General features: G+C 41.2%; 1 protein-coding gene across 6 annotated transcripts in view; it reads left to right on the top strand.

The window, feature by feature from the left end:
- Positions 1 to 23,569, top strand: part of map7b (microtubule-associated protein 7b) — a 147,789-nt gene that overhangs the window by 112,211 nt on the left and 12,009 nt on the right. For 5 of the 6 annotated variants that reach the window (XM_072554334.1, XM_072554362.1, XM_072554355.1 and 2 more), the window contains 6 exons: positions 1,208 to 1,356; positions 7,460 to 7,596; positions 7,807 to 8,075; positions 15,896 to 16,055; positions 17,693 to 17,876; positions 22,077 to 22,178. In XM_072554334.1, coding sequence (XP_072410435.1) covers positions 1,208 to 1,356; positions 7,460 to 7,596; positions 7,807 to 8,075; positions 15,896 to 16,055; positions 17,693 to 17,876; positions 22,077 to 22,178 — 1,001 coding nt within the window. The remainder of the gene's footprint in view (positions 1 to 1,207; positions 1,357 to 7,459; positions 7,597 to 7,806; positions 8,076 to 15,895; positions 16,056 to 17,692; positions 17,877 to 22,076; positions 22,179 to 23,569) is intronic. The other variant, XM_072554349.1, reaches the window with a different exon arrangement.

The following is a 23,569-nucleotide window of genomic DNA, read 5'->3' as shown; positions in this document are numbered from 1 at the left end:
CCAGCTTTGTTTTATATATTTGGGTTTCCTTGGGTGGGGTGATATCATTTCCTGTAGTGACAATATTTCCTGTTCTTTTTCTCAGGGGGTGGTAAATGGGATCCAAGCTGATGTGTTTGTTAGTTCTGGTTGGAATGCCATGCTTCTAGGAATTTTTATGTATGTCTCTGTTTGGCTTGTCCTAGGATGAATATGTTGTCCCAGTTGAAGTGGTGTCCTTCCTCATCCGTATGTAAGGATATTGGTGAGAGGGTCATGCCGTTTTGTGGCTAGTTTTCTGCCTGTCCAATGTAGTGTTTGTTATAATTCTTGCACATCAACTAGCCACAGGAATGACATCACCAACCCAAGGAAACCCAAACATAAATAGAAAGCAGGCCACACCACCAGTGCTTCATCCAGAGGCTCACTGAAGATGTTACCTAATATGATGACACATGACTGAAAACGAACCTTTCAGCTCAGCGAGCAAACTTACATCCAGAATCTCAACCTGAGCTACAAATCTTCTCAACTTGATAGTAACAGAGGTCAAGGAAAGGAGGAGTCAATGGACCAGGTGAACATGAGAGTAGGGTGGAAATTGGAAGTGAAATTGATAAATATTTCCAATTCCAGACAAGAGAAGGAAGCAGCACCAGTGAGATTGGTATGTCGGAGGAAGAGTTATGGTGGAGGGTGGCATAGGACTGAAACAAGGATGTTCCATGTACCCCACAGAGATAGGAATAACTAGAGTCTTTTCAGGTACCCTTGACCACCCTTCTGACTGGAAGAAAATGAGAGTAGTTTAAAAACAATGAAAACAAGCTCAGCCAGGCAGAGGGGAGTGATGGGTGGGAGTGGTTCAGTCCTTTGTTCCAGGAAGAGGTGGAGAGCACTAAGAACATCTTGGTGGGGATGGATGTGAAGAGGGAAGCTCCCTTGCCAAAGTTGTCGAAATTAAATAATTTAGTTAGGATGCTTGGTAGAAGAGTCTTTACTTGTGCCATTTCAATACATTCGCTTGTTTCAGTTCAAAGTGGAACCACCTTTCAGTTCATCCCTGGAATAATATGTTGGTTTTCATATCCCTTGTAGGATAGACAGAAATGGTTTTGGTAGCTCTCTCTTCTTTGCATTTCTTTCAAGCTAATACCACCTGTCTTTTCTTCTCCTCCTTTCTCTTTTTTTTTTCTTCTTTTGTGCACTTCTCATGATACTGCAGTTATCCCAATTTGTCCTCGTTCAGTATCTGCCAGCTCTATTGCCCCACCAACTTGTAAGAATCTTCACAATAGAACGTCTGACTGGTCAAGGTTCATAGTTGGCATACCTGATGTCAGTGGACAGAAGAAATCACCTTATCATCCAAAGGTAAGTGGCTGTATTGCTATATTGTGACTATTTCCATAATTAACTATATTTCCTGTTAAGTAATTTTTGTTTCTTTACAGTCGTACAATCCCCACAGTGTGGAAACAGGCCATTCAGTCCGCACTGACTCTCCTGAAGAGATTCACACCCAGACTCCTACCCTACCCTACCCTATCCCTGTAACCCTACATTTCCCATGGCTAATGCACCTAACTTACAGATCTCTGAACTGGGCAATTTAGCATGCCCAGTCCACCTAACTTCCACATCTTTGGACTGTGGGAGGAAATAGGAGGACCCAGTGAAAGCCACGCAAACATGGGGAGAACATGCAAACTCCACACAGTCAATCGCCTGAGTTTGGAATGGAACACTGGTACCTGTGAGGTAACAGTGCTGACCACTGAGCCCATTACATTTGTACAAGTGTTTGATTCTGTGGGAGCAAAGAATCACTAAATCCTTAAAACACAATCAAAGAAAAAAATGAAATTCGTGCCAAAAAGTTGCAGTAAGTTAATTTGGTTTGAAAGTTGGTTTTGAAATTTGTGGGGAAGCAATCAGCATTCATTATTAACTGGGCTTGTGAAAGGTAATCGGATATGTAGAAACAAATAATTTAAAATGCCTTCTCTTGCTTTTCCCATTTACTAAAATTTTTAGAGAGTCCAGTTAAGCTTGTTAAGCATAACTTTCAATAGTGACAGAATCTAGTGGTCAATGACCTGAACTGTAAACCCCTGTATAGTGGAGAAAATGTTCAGTGCTATTGTGTACTTAAGGAAAATTTCTGAAATCACATCATAGTCTTTAGTTGAGCAAGGCTTCTTTTTACTTTTTCTCAAATAAAGTAATACACTAATTCTTATTAATACTGTGCTTTCCTGTATTATCTATGCATACTGCAAAACCTTTTTAATTACCTTAGTCATGAATGATTTATCATTGTCCATGAGCAACACCATCTGCTCCCTCAGGCCAACTTGCTTCCAAGTTCCCTTGTTAATTGTTTATTAATAGTTCTCTCTTCAAATACCAACCTTGGTGAATCTGTCTCACTCCTCACCTCGGAAGTAAACAGCTTGGCCTCTCAGCCCTTGCAGACTACTGCACCATCATAAGCCTTTGTTTCCTCAGTCCTTGAAGTATTGTCATCTTTCAAATTTGTGTCGGTCTTTTCTGTAACTCTAGTCATAATCTTCAGTAAGGTTTCTACTCCTGTCATAGTACTGAAAAGTTTGAGTGAAAAATGATAAATCTTTGTGACTGTGCCAAAGATACACAATTCCTTCCTTTCTCAGCCTGTCTGCAGCAATTGACATGGTTGATCACACCATCTTCCTCCATTACTACTTCACTGTTGTCCACTCAGATGGAACTCCAGTCACCTTATTCACTGACTATGATGAGATAAGAAAATCACTTGCAATAGCTTCTCTTCCCACTTCAGGTTTACCCATTATGTTTAAATTAAAACCCCAGGTTCTGGACTCCCTCTGTCATTAGGAACATGTTTCCTGCATCTAACCTGCCTAATCCTGTTAGAATTTTACAGGTTTCTATGTGATCTCACCCTCATTCTTCTTAGGTCCTAGTCAATAAAATCCTAACTGATTCAACCTCTCATGTCAGTCCTGCCATCCCGTGCATCAATTTGATAATCTTTGCTACACTCACTCTCTCTAGCCAGAATATCCTGTCTCAGATAAGGAGACCAAAGCTGCACACTGTTTCAAGTACAGCCTCACCAATGCCCTATATAGTTGCAGCAAGACTCCTGTGTTCCTGTACTCAAATCCTCTCGCTATGAAGGCTAAAGTATAGTATGCCACCTTTATTGCCTGCTCTACCTCTGACTGGTGCATCACAACATCCAGGTCTTACTGAACATTCTCCTCTCCCAGTGTACAGCCATTCAAGGAATAATCTGCCACATTATTTTTGCTACCAAAGTGGATAACCTCTCATTTATCCACATTCTACTGCATCTGCCATGCATTTGCCCACTCACTCAGCCTATCCAAATAACACTGCAACATCTCTGCATTCTCCTTTCAACTCACCAACCCAGCTTTGTGGTGTCTGCAAGTTTTGAGATATTCAATTTAGTTCCCTCATCTAAGTCATTAACACATACTGTGAATTGCTATTCCTTGCAGCGCTACTATTCATTGCCTGCCATTTATGAAAGTGACCCATTTGTTACTATCATTTCCTGTTTGCTAGCCAATTTTCTATCTATCTCAATACATTATCCCTAATCCCACACACTTTAATTTTACTCGTTCATCTCTTGTGAGACTTTGTTAAAAGCCTTCTGAACGTCTAAATAAACCACATTTACTGGCTGCCCTGAATCAACTCTGCCAGTTACATCCTTAAAGCATTCTAGTAGATTTGGCAAGTATGATTTCTCTTTTATAAATCCCACGCTGACTGTGTCTGATTCTGCTGCTGTTTTGAAAGTGTTCTGCTATAAAATCCTTGAAAATAATCCCTAGCATACTCCCCACTACTGATGTCAGAATCATTGTCTCTTTTAAATAGTGGATTACATTCGCTACCCTCCAATCTGTAGGAAATGTGCCTGAAGGTCTTGGATAATGCATCCAATATTTCTCTGGTCACTTCATCAAATACTCTGGAATATAGATTAACAAGCCCTGGAGATTTATCAGCCTTCAATCCCAACAGTTTCTCCAACACCATTTCTGTACAAATGCAGATTTGTTTCAGTTCCACCTTCTGACTAAATCCTGTGTTCCCTTTCATTTCCATTACATTTTTTGTGTCCTCCTTTTATGCTAATGTAATACCCCCATTAAGAAGGGAAGGAGGCAGATGGGAAATTATTAACCACTTAGCCTGACATCTGATGTTAGATTATATCCATTGTTAAGGATTAAATTATGGTGTACTTGGAAGTGCATAGTAAAATAGGGCAGAATCGGCATGGCTTCTTCAAGGACAGATAATGCTTGAAAAATCTGTCCGAATTCTTTGAGTAGGTAACAAGCATATTAGGCAAAGGAGAACAATTCAGCATGATATGTTTGGATTTCCAAAAGGCCTTTGACAAAGTGCCGCACAGGAGGCTGCTAAATAAAAGCCGTAGTGTTAGACGTTAATGGCATGGATAGAGGATTGGCTGACTGGCAGCACCAGAGTGTGGAGATAAAGGGGTCTTTTGTAGGATGGCAGTGCGTGACTGATGGAATTCCATCGGGGTCCATGTTGAGCCCACAACTGTTCACGTTTATTTATTAACGAACTGGACAAAGCAACTGATGAGGGCTGTTACTAAGTTTCCAGATAAGAGATTGGTGGGGGGATAGGTAGTGTTGATGAAGTCCACTGCTAGAGGACTTGGACAGGCTAGAACAGTGGGCACAGAATTGGCAGATGGAACACGATGTGAGCAAATGTGAAGTTATGCACTTTGAGGAAGAATAGAGGTATAGACTATTTTCTAAGTTGGGAAAGGATTTGGAAATCTAAAACAAAAAGAGACATGGGAGTCTGAATTTAGGCTTCTGTTAAGGATTAGCATACAGGTTCAATTGGCAGTTAGGAAGGAGGCTCTGGTCAGGCCATATTTAGAACATTGAGTAATTTTGAGTCTCTTACTAAAGAAAGATTTTGCTGGCCTTGGGAAAGGACCTGAGAGGTCTGCAGGAGTGATCCCAGGAATGATGGGCTTGTCATATGAGGAGCAGTTGAGAACTCTGGGTCTGTACTTGGAGTTTAGAAGGATGAGGGATGAATCTTTACTGAAACTTGCAGAATACTGAGAATCCGAGATAAAGTGAAGATGGAGAAGATATTTCCACTAGGAGGAGAGACTAGGAACTGAGGGCACAGCCTTGGAATGAAGAGGCAACCCTTTAAAACAGATGATTTTCTTCAGCAAGAGGGTGGTGAATCTGTGGAACTCATTGCCGCAGAAGGCTGTGGAGGCCAATCATTGATTGTACTTAAGACAGCGATGTGTTTTTGATTAGTAAGGGAATAGAGGGTTGCAGGGAAAAGGCAGGAGCACAGAGCTGAGAAACTGATCAGCCATGATCAAATGGTGGAGCAGTCTCAATGGGTCGAATAGCCTAATTCTGTTCCTATATCATATGGTTTTTGCCTCCGTCTTAGACTATGAATTTAGTTGGTAAGCCATTTCTTTGTTCTTTGTTTCTGTCTAAGGGACATACATTAGTTTCCATCAATCTTTTTTTCTTTGCATACCCAAAGAAACCCTTAATTCTTATGTTCCCTGCAAGTTTACCTGCGTACCTTTTTTTCCCTTCGTAATCAATCCTTGGCCCTCCCCTTAGTAACATGCCCTCAGTATGCTTTTTTTCCAATCTAATGCTATCTGTAATTTTGCCTTTAAACCATGGTTTGGTCACTGTTCTCTTTGCACACTTTCATCAGATAGGAAGAAACTACCTTTTCAGGTCACCCATTTGTTCTAAGAATGTTTGACATTGCGTACCCACTGTCAATCCTCACTGAAACATTTTCCTAATTCATAATAGCCAACTCATGCCTTACACAGTCATATTTTCACGTTTCTTAAGATTCACAGACACTATCACTGCAATTCGAGCTCTTATTTCATAGTTATATCTCCTTATGTAATCTATTTACAGAATTGTAGATATTTTCTAACCAACTCTGTTCAGAGATATGATGCATGTCAAGTGGGGCTTGAACCTAGACCCCAGCTCCAAGGTAGTGAAACTCCAACAGAACCACAAGAGGCCCTTCTACAGGAGTATGGATATTTTTTAATCAACCTGCTCAGATATTATGACACATCTCTGGACCAGTTCTCGCTCTGGGGCAGGGGCAGCACCACCACCGCAAGATCCCTAAAATTGGATCATACACTGCCAGCAGTGGAGGTGCTATGGTTAGATATTTTCAAATAAGCCCATGCAGGTTTATTATTACATGACCCTGGAGAAAGTGGGGCTTGTGGCCAGGCCTCCTGGCTCAGACGTTGGGACACTACTACTTTTACTACCACTAAACTACAAGAGCCCATTTTATAGGACCAGTTCAGATGTATGATGAAACATCTCTTAAATCATTAATATGTATTGTGAAGAGCTGGTATCCAAAACTGATCTTTACGGTATTCTACTAGTCGCTGCCTGCCATTCAGGGAAAAAACCCTGTTTATTCCTACTCCAACCAGTGCACTATCCAAGGCTTAGTGTTTGGCTTGGCTAAGCACCATTTCTCTTTTCTTAACTGAATTCCTGTTGTCTTTGTCCTACAGGGAGCTCTAGTTTCGTTTATCCCACCTTCCCTCTTTTGAGGGAATATACCTCATCTGCATGCAAACCATCTCCTCTTTGAAAGTAGCCATTGTTCAGCTATGTCTTTCCCGTTCTTGCCCATTGATTTATCCTTACTTGGAAAATGGTATTGGTCAATCTGTCATCCTAAACGTTTTTGGTTAAATGATCACTGTCCCATAAATGTTCCCTCACTTAATTAAATAATATACTTGGTGCATCTCATGCCCAGGAACCCAGTGCAGTAGCAGTGCTTCCATTCTTGGACTTAAACACATGCTCCTGTTGGAAATTTGCTATTCCTGATACCACGTTGGGAAATATATTTACTTCCTTTGCATAATAAACTTCTGTTTTATTTTTGAAACTGAATCTGCAGCATTGCATGTTTGTATTTCAGAAAAAGAACAATAAAACCAGATTTCAGTCTGGGATTTTAGTTGTTCACTATATTAATGTCACCTGGGATCATCGCAACCCAATTAGAAATCAACCTTGGGCTTTTGATAGTTGTAATCTGTCAAAAGTATTTTGTTAGTGAATGTTCATTACCATGTTTTTTCTTGCATCTCTATTGGGGTTGGGTTTGAAACAAAGTGTCGTAGACTAGAAAGATTGAAAGTGTAAAATTGTTGCAGAAAACTAATCATTAAAGTTGAAAGTACTGTAGGTGTATTGGTCATTATGAACTGAAGTATACATATCTAACAAAGTATGTGGATTGATAGATTATATATGCCAGTATGTTTTTTTGAGCACCATCACATTGGTAGTAATAAAATGAATTTGGACTGGACTTGTCCTAGGTTGATAAAAAAGAAAAAGAGAGAGAAAATGAAAGGGAGAAGAATGCTCTTGTAGCTTTAACCATGAATGCATCAGTGAAAAAGTCAAATTCTCCTTTAATCGTGAAACATAAGTCACCAGTGCCATCCACAGTCCGGTAAGGCAGACATCTTATTCTAGAAATGTAAACTTCTATAAATGCATAGAACTGTAAACTTCTGAAATTAAGTGATTTGATGTATTTATTCCATAGTTTGAAATGAAACCTGAATCAAGAATGTATAAGGGAAACATCATTTTTAATTACTTTGTCTCTGTCTTTATGACTTGCTTTGTTTTTACTGTATTGTACAACTTTTTTGAATAGATCATCAACAAAAGTATCAACTTCTGCAGTGAATGAGAAACCTTTTGATCTGCCACCTGACTCAGTAAAGAGTTCATTAAACCTGCAACTACCTTCTCCAGGAAATGTTGGCCCAGTCAAAACTTCTGAGAGTGAGAAAAATGATCAAGAGAAAGAAGGACTACAAGATGACGAAAATGCAGATAAGCAGCTCCCTGTCTCCCCTCCAACAGCATCAGTTAAGCAGCCCATGTCTGTTGAAGAGTCTGCTACAAAACCAGAGTGTAAAGGTATTGATGAAAGGAAAAAGATTAGCAAGGATTAAATATGGACCCATTACAGGTGGGGACAGGAGAATTTGTAATGGAGAACAGAGAGATGGCAGAGAAACTAAACAGTTACTTTGCGCCTGTCTTCATGGAAGAAGATACAGAAAACCCCTCAGAAATACTAGGGGACCAAGGGATTTGTGTAACTGAAGAGCAAAAACAAGTTAGTATTTGTAAAGAGCTAGTACTGGGAAAATTTAGCTGGATTGAGGGTTGATAAATCTGAATCAGATGAGCTTTATCAACGCTGAAGAAAGTAGCAAGGGAGATGGTGAATACATTGGTATTTAACGTTTGTAACTCTCTAGATTTTAAAAAGGTTCCTCCTGACTGGTCAATAGCAAATATAACCCCACGTTTTAAATGGAGAGTTATTGACCTGTTAGCTTGATGTCCATAGCAAAAAAAAATGTTGAATCTATTTGAAAAGGATGCAATAACTGAACATTTGGAAAGAATGGCAAAATTAGGCTGAGTCAACCTAGATATATGAAAGTGAAATTAATATTTGACAAAATTGGAGTATTTTTGTGGTTGCTTGGAGCTATAGGCTCTTATTCCTGGTCCATTGGGTTTTTTTAGAACATAGAACATAGAAAAGTACAGCACAGAACAGGCCCTTTGGCCCAGGATGTTGTGCCGAGGTTTAATCCTAATGTAAAAAATAATAACTTAACCTATGCACCCCTCAACCCCCTGCTCTCCATATGCCTGTCCAGCAGTCGCTTAAGTGTCCCTAATGACTCTGCTGCCACTACCACCACTGGCAACACATTCCATGCATTCACAACTCTGAGTAAAGAACCTACCTCTAACGTCTCCTCTCTACCTTTCCCCTAATATCTTAAAACTGTGACCCCTCGTACCCGTTAATCCTGCCCTGGGGAAATGTTTCTGGCTATTGACTCTCTGTATTCCTCTCATTTATCTTGTATACCTCGATCAGGTCTCCTCTTTTCCTCCTTCTCTCCAGAGAAAAATCTGAGCTTTTTCAACCTTTCTTCATAAGGCAAGCCCTCCAGTTCAGGCAGCATCCTGCTAAACCTTCTTTAAACTCTCTCCAAATTCTCTGTATCTTTTCTATAGTAGGGTGACCAGAACTGGATACAATATTCCAAGTGTGGTCTCACCAGGGACTTGTAGAGCTGTAGCAAAACCTCGCGGCTCTTAAACTCGATCCCCCTGTTAATGAAAGCCAAAACACCATATGCTTTCTTAACAACCCTATCCATTTGGGTGGCAACTTTGAGGGATCTTTGTACATGTACACCCAAATCCCTCTGTTCCTCCACGCTATCAAGAATCCTGTCTTTAATCCTATATTCAGCATTCCAGTTCGGCCTTCCAAAATGCATCATTTCGCATTTATCCAGGTTGAACTCAATCTGCCATTTCTCAGCCCAGCTCTGTATTCTGTCTGTCGTGCTGCAGCCTGTATTAGCCTTCAATACTATCGACGACACCTCCAACCTTTGTGTCATCTGCAAACTTACTAACCCACCCCTCAACTTCCTCATTCAAGTCATTTATAAAATACGAAGAGCAAAGGCCCAAGAACAGAGCCCTGCGGGATCCCACTAAACACTGACCTCCAGGCAGAATACTTTCCATCTACAACCACTCTCTGCCTTCTGTCAGTCAACCAATTCTGAATCCAAATAGCCAAATCTCCCTGTATCCCATATTTCCTGACTTTATGAATGAGCCTACCATGGAGAACCTTTATCAAATGCCTTGCTGAAATCCATATACACCACATCCACTGCTTGATCATCTTCGACCTGTCTTGTCACCTCCTCGAAGATTTGTGAGGCATGACTTGCCCCTCATAAAGCCATGCTGACTGCCTTTAATCACGCTATGATTTGCCAAATAGTCATAGATCCTATCCCTCAGATTTCTTTCCAAAACTTTGCTGACCACAGATGTAAGACTGACTGGTCTGTAATTGCCAGGGATTTCCCTATTACCCTTCTTGAAAAGAGGAACAACATTTGCCTCCTTCCAATCCTCTGATACAACACTCATGGAGAGTGAGGAGGCAAAGCTCTTCACCAGCGGCTTAGCAACCTCCTTTCTCGCTTCCCGGAACAGGCTAGGATAAATCTGGTCTGGCCCTGGGGACTTATCAATCTTAATGTTTTCCAAATTTTCCAGCACATCAACTTTATCAGTCTTGATCTGGTCAAGCCAGTATCCTAGCTCCTCTAAGTTCTCATTCACAGCAAGGTCCTTTTCCTTAGAGAAAACTGAAGCCCTACTCTTTTAGGGCTTCCCCAATCTGCTCAGACTCCATGCACAAGTTCCCTACGCTATCCTTGATTGGCCCTGCCTTCTCCCTAATCATTGTCATTCCTTACACGTGTAAAATGCCTTTGGATTCTCCCTAATCCTATTTGCCAAGCCTTCATAGTGCCCCGTCCTGGCTCTCTGTCCATTTGAGCTCCTTTCTAGCAAGCCTATAATCCAGTAAAGCTGTGCTAGATCCTTGCTTCGTCCATCTTCTGTAAGCTGCCTTCTTGCTTTTAACGAGAAGCTCCTCTGTTCTCGTCATCCAAGATTCCTTAATCTTACCCCTTCTTACCTGTCTCAGAGGAATAAATGTGTGCATCACACTCAACTGCTCCTTAAACAGTCTCCACATGTCTGCTGTGCCCTTTCTGTGGAACAATTGTTCCCAGTCTGTACTTCCCAACTCCTGTCTGATAGCGTCATAATTTCCTTTTCCCCAATTAAATATCTTCCCTCGGTAACTGTTCCTTTCCCTCTCTCAGGCTATGTTAAATGTTAGGCAGTTGTGGTCACTGTCACCAAAGTGTTCTCCCACCATGAGATCTGACACCTGTCCTGGCTCATTGCCGAGCACCAAATCTAAAATGGCCTCTCCCCTCGTCAGTCTGTCTACATACTAAGTAAAGAAACCCTCCTGAACACACCTGACAAAAACGGCTCCATCCAAACCATCTGCACTTAGGAGGTTCCAGTCAATATTGGGAAAGTTGAAATCACCCATAACTACAACCCTGCTACCTTTGCATTTTTCCAGAATCTGCCCGCCTATGCGTTCTTCAATTTCTCTACTGCTATTAGATGGTCTGTAGAAAGCCCCCAGTGAGGTGGCTGCTCCCTTGCTGTTCCTGACTTCCACCCATCCTGACTCAGCAGACAGACCTTCCTCAACAACCTTTGTTTCTGTAGCTGTGATGCACTCTGATTAGTAATGCTACACCCCCCCCTACTAGTTTTCCACCCTCCGTTCTTTTTAAACGTTCTAAACCCTGGAACATCAAGCAACCATTCCTGCCCCTGTGATACCCACGTCTCCGTTATGGCCACAGCATTATATCCCCAAGTACTGATCCACGCTTTAAGTTCATCATTCTTATTTCTGACACTTTGCATTGAAGCAGACACACTTTAACCAATCCCTCTGTTTCATCACATAAGAAACCTTCCCAATAGATTCACTACCTTCTGTCACTGCCCCATCTGCAAATGTCCCCCTCTCAGATACGTGGCTCAGATTCCCACCCCCCGCCAATCAAGTTAAAACCCTCCCGAATCACACGAGCAAATCTCCCACCCAGGACCTTTTGTGCCCCTCCAGTTCAGGTGTAACCCGTCCTTCATGTACAGGTCCCACCTTCCCAGAAGGTATCGCAATGATCTAGGTATATGAAGCCCTCCCTCCTGCTCCAGCCTTGCAGCCACGTGTTAAGCTACATTCGCTGACTGTGTTCCTCACCTCACTATCTCGGCACCGGTAGCAAACCTGAGATCACCACTCTACTCATCCTGCTCTTCAGATTCCAACCTAACTGACTGTAGTCACTTTGTAGCCAATATGTACCCCGATTTCTGGCTGCTCACCCTCCCCCTTCAGAATCCTGTAAACCCAATTGGTGACATCCTGGACCCTGGCACCAGGATGGCAACATGCCTTCCAGGAATCCCATTCCTGACCACAAAATCTCCTGTCAGTCTGTCTAACTATTGAGTCCCCTACCACTAGAGCTTTTCTATTCTCCCCTTTCCCTTCTGAGCCACAGTGCCAGGCTCAATGCCAGATACCTGACAACTATGGCTTTCCCCTGGTAGGCTGTCCCGACCAGCAGTATCAAAAATGGTATACTTGTTGCTGAGGGGAATGGCCACAGGGGATCCCTTGCTCTGACTGTCTGTTCCCTTTCCTCCCCCTGACTGTAACCCAGCTGTCCTTATCCTGTGTCTGGGAGTGACCACCTCCCTGTACATCCCCTCAATTTCTCACTCAGCCTCCCAGATGATCCGAAGTTCATCCAGCTCCAGTTCCAGTTCCCTAACTTGGTTTTCGAGGAGCTGACGTTGGTGCACTTCCCACAGATGTAGTTGACTGAGACATGTGAAGTGTTTCTCACCTGCCACATTCTGCAGAAGGAACATGTAACTGCCCTAACATCCATATCCTGCTACACTGAAAGCCTGCACAGGACTAAACAAAGGAAGAGAAGGAAAAAAACCCGAAAACTTACCAAGTTTACGGACTCTTAGTAAGGTTAGAGGACGTGGGTGGGTGGGAGGGAGGCCCGGCGGTATGGGGTCTCCGGTATAGATCTCACCCACTTAAAAATTTCCCAGAAGTCCTTTGCTCCTCCCTCACTCCTCTTGGGAAATGGAGGCCCTGACGCCTGAGGCGACTGTTTGTTTTAAACAGTTAGACTCACCTTCCCAGAAGTCCTTCGCTCCTCTCTCGCACCTCTCAGCAAATATCTCAGGATATAAATTCCCAAGGCATCCTAACAGTGTGATAAACCCAATTGTTCTTTGTTAAAGCAAGGTATGTTACATAATATTGAAATAATACAAACCATCACAAACTTATCTGTATAGTACTCACAATTGCCGCTGACCCAGTTTACACAGACTCACGTATGCATAAGATTGAAATAGGTAATTAGCCTGATCCACGTCAACCTTCAGTTGTTGATCAGATGATTACTATTCCTGAGGAAGCTAGCTATTGCTCTGAGGCAGTTTCTTCTAATCCCATGCATGTAGCCTGCATGAACAATCCTTCAGCGATTGATCAGCTGATTGTGGGAAAACATCACAAGTGTGTCACATTTTCTATGATCAGTTAACCTTTCATCAATGAGGACATGTTTGATTTTCCTGGAAGGAGCTTATTATAAAGTTTTTAAAAAACTATGACACCATGTCAGCCTGCTCATGGCTGCTGATAGAAAGCTATTTCCTTGCAAGCTTTTGTCATCCACTCACTATGATATTTACACAGTGCAATCTTGTGGTCACCATCCTTTTATTTTGTTGACAAATAGTCAATTACTACATGTGGTGCCCGCTGTCTGGTCTTAGGTAGACTGTGTCACAAGCTCAATACGTCAGAGTTGTGCCACCTAATTCAAACATGCACCCCCTCCTCTTTCTTCTCCCCCCCCCCCCCCCCCCCCCCCCAAACCCTTGCCCCCTTTTTCAGGAAACACTTCTAAGGCACCATCCAACTAATGGACTTGCAATTAGGCAGGTTTCATAAGTGCTTTCTCATTTTGGTTCATACCAACAAATTTAAGGTTACTACCTGCACAGTCAGCTTTCACACAAAAGGTGAATAAATAAAATTTAGAGTGCATGGGATTAGAATTAGATACTCTGCAGAACAAGGAGGAAGAATAAACTGGTTGTTCTAGGGATTGCAGGCTGTTACTAATGGTGTACTGTGGGATTCTGTGTTAGGTCCACATTCATAGCAGTTCACAATCTATATACAGGTAGTTCTGGGATAATGGAATAGGCGAAAGTGTGGACTGCAGATGCCGGAGATCAGAGTCGAGAGAGTGGTGCAGGAAAAGCACAGCAGGCTAGGCAGCATCCGGGGGACAGGAGAATCGACGTTTTGGGCATAAGCCTGTTCTCCTGCCCCTGAGATGCTGCCTGCCCTGCTGTGCATTTCCTGCACCACACTCTTAAGTTCTGGGATAATGCGTGTTTTCGCAGTGCAATTTGGCTATAACGTTGTTGAAGAATTAAGGAATGGTATTTTCTAGACCATTTATCTCTGTTCACAATAATGCAATTCCAGCAGGGATCAGTTTGCTCCCTTTGTTCTGTGCATGCGCTAATGTCCAAGCAGAAATCTCCATGCTGTTCTGCGCATGCACTGGTGTCTGCGCTGGTAACCTTGCTGTTCTGCACATGATGTTAGCGCTGTACTGCACGTGCCAATGTCTGCTGCTAACAGAGCAGTTTTCTATGAGTGATACTATACAGAGAGCATCTTTCTTAAATTTTCTAAATGTACTGTTAAATTTACTTTTGGTAATAAATATGATTTCAACCTTCATTCAGGATGTGCAATTATTCATTTAGGATCTCTCATAATTTCTCCAACTCAGGTGCAAGTTCCCTCCACTATCCCTGATTGGCCCTGTCCTTACTCTGGCCATTCTCTTGTTCCTCACAAGTGTAGAACTCCTTAAAGTTTTCTTAATCCTACCTGCTAAAGCTTTTTCATGCCCCCTTCAAGCTCTCCAAAGTCCATTCTTCAGTTCCTTCCAGGCCACCTTGTAATCCTTTAAAGCCCTGTCTGATCCTTGCCATCTCAACCAGCAATAAGCTTCCACCTTTCTCTTGACTAGGTGTTCCATATCCCTTGTCACCCAACGTTCCTTCAACCTACCATCTCTTCCTTGTCTCAGTGGGACAAACCTGTTAGCAGGTGCTTCATGAACAATCACCACATTTCTGTTCATTTTTCTGAGGGCATCTGTTCCCAATTTAGGTGCCCCAGTTCTTGCCTAACAGCATTGTAATTCTCTGACCGCCTTCCCCATTAAAAACTTTACAATACTGTCTGCTCCTATCCTCCTTGACTATAGTAAAGGTCATTGAAGTTGTGATCACCATCACCGAAATGGTTTCCAATGAGCAATCTAGCACCTGGCTTGGTTCGTTGCCAAGCACCAAATCCAATATGGCCTCCTCTCTTTTGCTTATCTACATATTACATCAGGAGCCCTTCCTGGGCACAGCTGACAATAACTGCTCCATCAAAACTATTTGACCTAAGTAGGTTCCAGTCAATATTAGGGAAGTTAAAGTCATCCACGACAACAGCCTTTCCAAATTTTCCAAGGTACTTCTGCACCTTTCCAAAATCTGCCTCCTAATCTGCTCCTTCCTGTCTCTATTGGGAGTTTTCTACAGGCCACACAAAGCAACAAAGTGATTGCTCCTTTCCTTGTTTCTGATATCCATACATACTCTGCAGACAAATCTCCCTTTGTGATACTATCCTTGATTAGCTGTGATACTATCCTTGATTAGCAATGCCACTCCTCCACCTCTTACCCCCACCCACCTGTTCCTTTTGAAACATTTAAACCCTGGGACATCCACCAACCATTCCTGCCCCTGTAATATCCAATTCTCTGTCATGGCCACAATATCATAGTTCCAAGTACTGATCTGTGCCATGAGTTCATCACCCTTATTCCTGATACTTTTTGCATTAAAATAGGCATACTTCAGTCCATCGCACTGACCATAACTTTGCCCTATCAAGTGCCTACCCTCTTACAAACTCTCTGCATGCTGTATCTGGCTGTTCTCTACCTACTCCATCATTTGACCCATAGCTCAGGTTCCCATCCCCCTGCCAATCTAGTTTAAACCCTCCCTTTTAGTGTCTTCTCTTTTAAGAATCATGGGGTACATGGAACTATTCACTGTTTACATTTAAATAGTACACCTAAATTCCAATACTTATTTTTCTATATACATAGAAACTGTTCAAGTCATACTGTCGTCTACTCCTGGTAAAACCACAGCAGGTACTACTGATCCAGCAGAAGCTACGCGACTTCTGGCCGAGAAACGGCGAATAGCACGGGAACAGAGGGATCGGGAAGAAGAGGAGAAAAGAGAACAAGAGGAGAAAGAAAGGTACCTATGTTTGGGAGGGTGGGGAGTTGGAGATAATGAGAGGTAAAGTTGCATTCTGCCCATCACGCTGCATTTATTCCTGTGCAGTTATTGAATTGAGAAAACAATTAGTACAACCAGGACAAGATAAGTTTTAAAGTTCTAAAGTTGAATTGTCAAAATTACCATTTAATGACTTGGTTATCATAATGATAGCTGTGACAGTCTGTTTGGTGAATCTTCAATTAACATTTTTCTTGAAATGTTTGTGTCAAAATAGGTTCCATTGTGATTGATGCAAAAACAATTTGACAGGAAGCCCATGCTACAAATCTTGATGTAACATAGTGACTTAATGAGTCCCTGAAACATATCCTAGTGAAGACTTTTTACTTCTGATTTCATGGAAGCAGAATGGTTGTACTACAAAAAGAGGCAATTCAACCCATTGTACATATTGGTCCTTTGCAGGAGTATTTAATCTGCTGATGCTAAACAAAAACTAAAGAACTTTGGATACGTAAATCTAAAACAAAAGCAGAAATTGCTGGAAAACCTCAGCAGGTCTGGCAACACTGACAGAAAGTAGTTCAGATTTCTGGTTTATTGAGCCCTTAGAACTGCTTGTGGTACGGACAAGTCATATGTGCTGGAGAAGGGATGGGGGTGGAGGGTCTGAACAATAGGTAGAGATGGAGCTCAATGAGAGTGAGGGGGGGGGAAAACAGCAAAACCTCAGACAAAGGAATGCGTCAAGGTCAGCTCAGGAGGATCATAAAATCACTACAGTGTGGAAGCAGGCAATTCAGCCATTGAGTCCACACCAGCCCTCTGAAGAGCATCCCACCCAGACCCAGACCCAACCCCATCCCTGTAACCATGCATTTCCCATGGCTAGTCCACCTTAACTACGCATCTCTGGGCTCTATCAGCAGTTTAGCTTTTTGAGGGGGGGTGGTGGGGGGGGAAGAGGAGGAGGAGGAGGTGGTAGAGCGAGGAAGGCAAAGTGGAACTGATGATTATCCAATGATTCATTTGAATGGTGGAGCAGACTCAATGGGCTGAATGGCCTACTTCAGCTCCAATGTCTTATGGTATGAAATGCTTGACCAAGGAGGAAAGTTAGATATTGGAAAGGTTTTCTTTGCAGTCATGGCTGCAATACTTCAAATATATCTAATATTAATGATTATACATTGGACAGGTTTCCACGAGGATAATGAAATTTAAAGTTATTGGTTACCTGGAAGTAGAAAGATTTTGGGGATGCAGGTAGTTTTCTGGAACTTTGTTTGATTAGCGGGAGTTTGAGGAACTTTTCAGACCATTTTTCTAAATTTATCTTGGTAGTTTTACCGCACCTACTAAGTGAATCCTTGAGTGAATGGATCACTGTTATGCATAGCTGTATGACATCTGGATGTGGATGACATAATCAGTCGGGTGGCCTTTATGTATGTATCATGGGTGTCCAGCATTTTTGTTTTGCTTTTCAGCACTCGTTTATTTTTAAAAAAATTAAAAGTACATCTCATGATTTAGTGTTTTTAAGATGAGTGCAGACTTGAACCTCTGATCTAAAGGGGATGCCTCCAAAGTGGGACACTTCTGTTTTGTACATGTCTGAACAGATGTTTATGGATTGCTGTTAAATTTAGGCAAATGAAAGAAGAAATGTTCAGACGAAAATCTGAAGAGAAAGCTCGTCGAGAAGAAGCAGCTCGGAGACTTGAGGAAGAGAGAAAACTTCGAGAAGCACAGCAAAAACTTGAAGAGGAGCAACAATTTCTGGAGGAAAAGGCTCAAAAAGAAAGACTTGAAATAGAGCGTTTGCAAAAGCAAGTAGGTGTTTAGTTTATTACTACTTTATGTAATGAACTAGCTTTTTTCCCCCTACCATTTACAAAGCCAAGGGTATCAGATGTAGGAGAACATTATTACCTGAAACTTCCAAGCTCTCACCATCCTAACTTGGGACTATATCACTGTCATTGAGTCAAAATCCTGGAACTCCATAACACATCGGGTGTCCCTACTCCATCCATTACCTGCAATGGTTTGTGTGGGCAGCTCATCTTGATAACAGTTATAGAGATGGGCAGTAAAGGCTGGACTAGCCAGTGACACTTAAATTCCATTAACAAATTTAAAGGAAACATTTAACATCTGAAGAGAAGTTAATGTATTAAATATTCAAATTTTGACAAACATTGATGTCTTGGTAGTTGTCACGGAGCCACAGCTTATGCAAGACATGAACTTGCACTAAAATTAAAGATCATCGTTTTAAACAGCACAGTGTATTATTTTCTGCATTGGAGAAAGTGTAAAGCAATTTATAATCATTTCCAGAAATGAGGAACTTCAATAGAGGATAAATTGAAAAAGTTTTGACTGTTCTCTTTATCAAATCCCCTCATTGTTGTTCTTTAAAGATTTTTAAAATCATGAATGGGCTGGATAGATAGACAGACAGAGGCTGTTCCCCCTTGTAATTGAAAATTAAGACTGAGGGCACATAGATTTAAGTGATGCGCAAAAGAAATGAGGGTGATGTGAGGGGCAAAAGAATTCAGGCATTAAGTTGTTAGGGTATGTACGCCACTGCCTGGAAATTTTGGTGGAGGCAGTTTCAGTTGAGGCATTTAAGAGCATTGAATGATTACTTGGATAGAAGCGGTGTGCAGGATTATGAGAAAAGGCAGGAAATTGGAACTGGTTAATAGAACTGGTACAGGCACAACGTGTCAAATGGCCTCCTGCACTTCTAACAATTCTGATTCTGTGATAGAGATACTTGAGTGTGTAATACCACAACGATTCTAGAAGCTGCTGTTCTCAGCAAAGCTGTGCTAATATAAAGATGTGGTGATAATATCGACTCTTTCTCCCCCCCCCCCCACCACCACAATGTGACGAATTGATTGAACAAAGAATACCACTGTAAACCCATTCTCTCCACACACACCCACACCCCAAACCAAGCTACACTTCAGAGTAAAGATTTTGTAAAAGAAATAAAGGACATCTATATTGATGTCTAATCTAGCAGTACTCCAATCAGACACTAGCCTCTCCTTGAATGAATCAGTGGTTTGCTTTGTTTCACTGACTCTAGGTGTTTCATTATGTCACCTGTCAGATTTGAAGCTTCATTATTAACTTGTTCACCATGGTGTTTACTTTTTCAATAATGATACTGTGGATCAATCTAAAATACATTCTGGTAGTTGCCAGGGCATTGATCTGTACCATGTTCATGACTAAACTACTCATTGATGTTTATGAAATATGAATGGACCTGATTTTGCCCTGTACGAGAGGAATCCAGCCAGATGGTAGTAGGTGCATAGAGCTGTCTTATGGCATTGCCTGTTTCCCTTACAGACATAATCAATTGAGAATCTGAGGCAGGCTAGGTATCTGTGGCTAGTATGGTGCAGCTTTGCTTTATAAGTTAGAAAATTTGGCAATTTTTTTTCTTCTGTTGCTCAGAGCAACCCTGTAGGGAAAATGTTTCAAGGCTGCCATTACCTTGATGGCTTCTAGTAGCCATTCCCATTATTCAATGACATGCAGGTAATTGCTGTAGAGCTGTCATGCAAATTGTGGACAACTATTTCCTAGAGCATATTTCATACATATTTGGTATGGTTTGATACTATAAACACGAGTTGGCAAACCACTGCAAAAGACCACTAGTCAACTGAGATTTAGTCATGCAATATTGCTTGTATTACTACAAAAGTAGGCCATTCAGCCTTGAGTCAATTAGATTGTAAAGAGTTGACTAGGGATTTCTGTGTTCACAGTAAAACCATGAGCTTAGAATTCTCCAAAAACCCTTATACGTCCTAAGACTGAGGTCAGCAGAGTATACGGAAAGGCCTTGAAAACCAATAGGGTTGAAGCAAGCAATACTAGGATAGTCAGAATAGGACAAGATAGGGCCTATATGAAGATACATACTTAGGACTTTGTCTGTTGGTTTGTTGTATGGTTATGTATTAAGAAGGTTGGAATTTGAATTACAGAATGTGCAGTCATAACTAAGGGTGTGTAAAAGTGATTAATTTCTTGTATTCAGCAGAATTTTATTCTAGCTACTTTTAGAGTGGGCAATTCCTGCATATGTTTCAGTAAACAGTTGTATACCAGTGTAAGAGTTAGACTGTATAAGTTAAATAAGGATGCCTATGTTCATAGTAAAACCAAGGGAGAATTTTCCACATGAACCTTGGTTATATTGTGACCATAGAAAACCTTATTTAATTTTTAAATTGTCTGCTCCTCCATTCAGTCAGATCATGGTTGATCTGATAATGCTTCAGTTTTCTGCCTTTTCTCCCAAAGCTCTTGGTTTCCACAATAATTAAAAATGTCAAGGAGAAAGTGAGGACTGCAGATGCTGGAGAACAGAGCTGAAAATGTGTTGCTGGAAAAGCACAGCAGGTCAGGCAGCATCCAAGGAGAAGGGCTGATGCCCGAAACGTCGATTCTCCTGTTCCTTGGATGCTGCCTGACCTGCTGCGCTTTTCCAGCAACACATTTTCAGCAATTAAAAATGTCAGTCTCACATATAATATACTTATCGACCCAGCCTCCACAGTTTACAGTTTTAAAAAGAAATTCCTGAGAAACACTCCCCTGTGAGAAGAAATTCCTTGTCATCTGTCTTAATTGAGTGACCCCTTCCTCCACGATGATGCCCTCTGGTTCTGTACTCTCCTGCAAGGGGGAACAACCTGTCAAGCCCCCTAAACCCATTTATATGTTTCAATAAAGTTCCCCTCCTTGTGCTAAATTCCATAAATTCAGATACAACATTGTGAAACTCTCCTCATAACAAAATCACTCAATGTTCAGATCAACCTAGTGAACCTTCACTGTACTGCCTTCCATTCCCAAAGTACACTCATATATTCTAGGTATGGTTTAACTAGTGACTTGTATAGTTTTATCAAAATATCCTTACTGTTATATTCCATTCCTTTTGAAGTAAAGGGCCACCTTCCAATTTGCCTTCTATATTACTGACTGAAGTTGTATGCCAGCTTGCTGTAATTCATGCACGAGGAAACCTCTCCCAACCCCGTACCTCAGTGTTGCAGCTTTCTGCTGGCTTTCTCCATTTAAGTAATATTCACACCATCCCTTCTGCCAAATTGCATAAACTCATGTTTTCCCCACATTATATTCGCGAAACCATCTATTTCCCTGTAGACTGTCATCCTCCCCACTTTCCTTCCTATCTGTTTTTGTCATCTGCAAATTGGCTACAGTATGTTCACTTCTCTCATCCAAGTCATCGCATACGTTATAAATAATTATTTTTCCAGCACTGATCCCCGTGGCATACTACTAGTTATAATTTCCACCCTTGAAATATTCCCCCTTAGCCCAAATTTGACTTCTATGAGTTATAAATCCTCTGTCCATCCAAACACACTACTCTCAACATCTTGTGCTCTAGACTTATTAGATAGTCTTATGCATGCTACCTTATCATATAATTTTTTTATTGGTAATGCAAGTACTGTATAACACATTTACTGGTTTCCCCCTTCTACTAGTTACATGAAAGATTCTGATAAATTTTCAATAAAAGCTGATGTTTAAATGATCAGCTTTCTCCATTAACCAGGAAGCCTGTGCTGTCCCCAAACTCACCCCTGTGAAAATCAAAAAAGACAAGTTTAGAGACAGCACTTCCAATCTTCATGGTTTCATCTGGAGCAAAAATCAGGGCTTTACTTTGGTGTTAAACTGGAAATCAAATGGACATAATAAAGTTCACGTGCCTGGTTTCCATGTCTGTTTGGATCGTTGAAAGAGCACTTATTGTTACCTGTTTGACTTAGACTGTTTTGTACAATTGTGTTTAATTAGCTCATTTAATCATGCCTAACATTGTTGTCTTTTTGTTTTACATCTTGTGCATTACTTTTGTTGGTTCTTGTGGACAAGCTGAGGGTTTACAGCACTGAGTTTGCTGATTGTGGTTGTTCAAGTGATAAATCTGGTTCATTACAACGTTTTCAGAAAGATGATGATGCTCGTGCTAGAGAAGAAGCTGAGAGATTGCGAATAGAACGTGAAAAGCACTTTCAAAAAGAAGAACAAGAACGAATGGAAAGGAAAAAGGTAATGTGCCTGTTTTAGGGAATGTCTTTTTTTTTGCTCACTTCTATGTTGCCTTGAATGCTCTGTTTTAGTGCATTTGCTGGTCACCCCTTGACTTAAAGAAATGGCCAGTTTTCTTTAGCCTAAAGAGGAATACCAACAAGATTTTGAATGGTCACACCTAATATCCATTCAAATGTTTTGCAACAAGAGTTACTCAAACTAGCCCTAATTTAATAGTGTTTTTTGTTTTTGTTTTCCCCTCCTATCGCTTGCATTGGTGAAGAAAATTTATTCTCGCCCTGGCTGGAATAACCTAACTTGGGTAAACTATGGATCCCATTTAGAATGATATGGCTTTGTTCTGTGTTCAAGACAGTGCGCATAGCAAGAAATGTTATCTATTTTGTATGGACTAGTTCATGGATTCCCAAACCATGGTTGCTAGACCAATTCTTTTGTTTTGGCCCTCGATCACAAGGAGAGGAGAGAATGAGCACAGGCAATATAGGTTCCTCCCATGAGCAAGACCTGCTTTTGTCTTGTCTCTGCCTGTACTTATTTAGGAGGGGAGAGTACCTTCAAATTACCCACGTGTGACAACATCACATGAACCTGATTAGAAGATCAGCATGCTGGGAAGATTGCACTTGGAGAGTTGGTGGAGGGCTTACATTATGAAGGTACCTTTGTGTAGCAAGTTCCAGAGCTAATTGTTCTATGCATATATGTATGATATATGTTTATCTTTGATGTATGAGCTTTAATGATCAAATATTAGCTGTTACTATCCTGCTGTGTTGTTTCAGTTAGCATCTGGTGTCACCTCCATTTTAATACTTCAAAATTTGGCATTCAGTGGGGGAATGTTTGTGAAGTGATCGAGTAATGATTGACAATATGATAAAATATTGCACAGATGCCTCACTTTTCCCCCCCTCTATTGAATGGTGTGTATAATTGGATAATTGCAGGAATATATAGAAAGTTTTGTTGAGTAGCTGACTGATGTGGTTCAGTTTCCAGAAATGTCAAATGTATTTTCAAGGTCAGGTACAGTGAAAAGAATTGCAGACTTTTGAACATTCTTAGCTTTCTAGATGTGTAGATGGAGCCATTGTGTATATTTCAATATATTTTAGTAATTGTACGTAATGGTGTGCAGGGGAGGAGTGTTTTGTTACATCCAGTTTCCTTGAAATGACAGTTGTACTAAGTGCAGCATATTCAGTGTGCTCAGGAAGATTTCTTTATTTCTGGGAGATATCCAGAGCTTAGGGGTGAAGGCCCTGCATAATATTGGTTAGCTTTTTAATCCCAATCAAGGTGGAGTATCAATTAGGTAAGGCCATAAAAAAGAATTCTAGATTTTATACATTTGGGCATTTAATTTATTCAAACATTGGCTAAAA

Source organism: Chiloscyllium punctatum, chromosome 3 (genome assembly GCF_047496795.1).
Source record: "Chiloscyllium punctatum isolate Juve2018m chromosome 3, sChiPun1.3, whole genome shotgun sequence".
NCBI lineage: Eukaryota > Metazoa > Chordata > Chondrichthyes > Orectolobiformes > Hemiscylliidae > Chiloscyllium > Chiloscyllium punctatum.
This window is presented reverse-complemented; position numbering and strand designations above follow the sequence as displayed.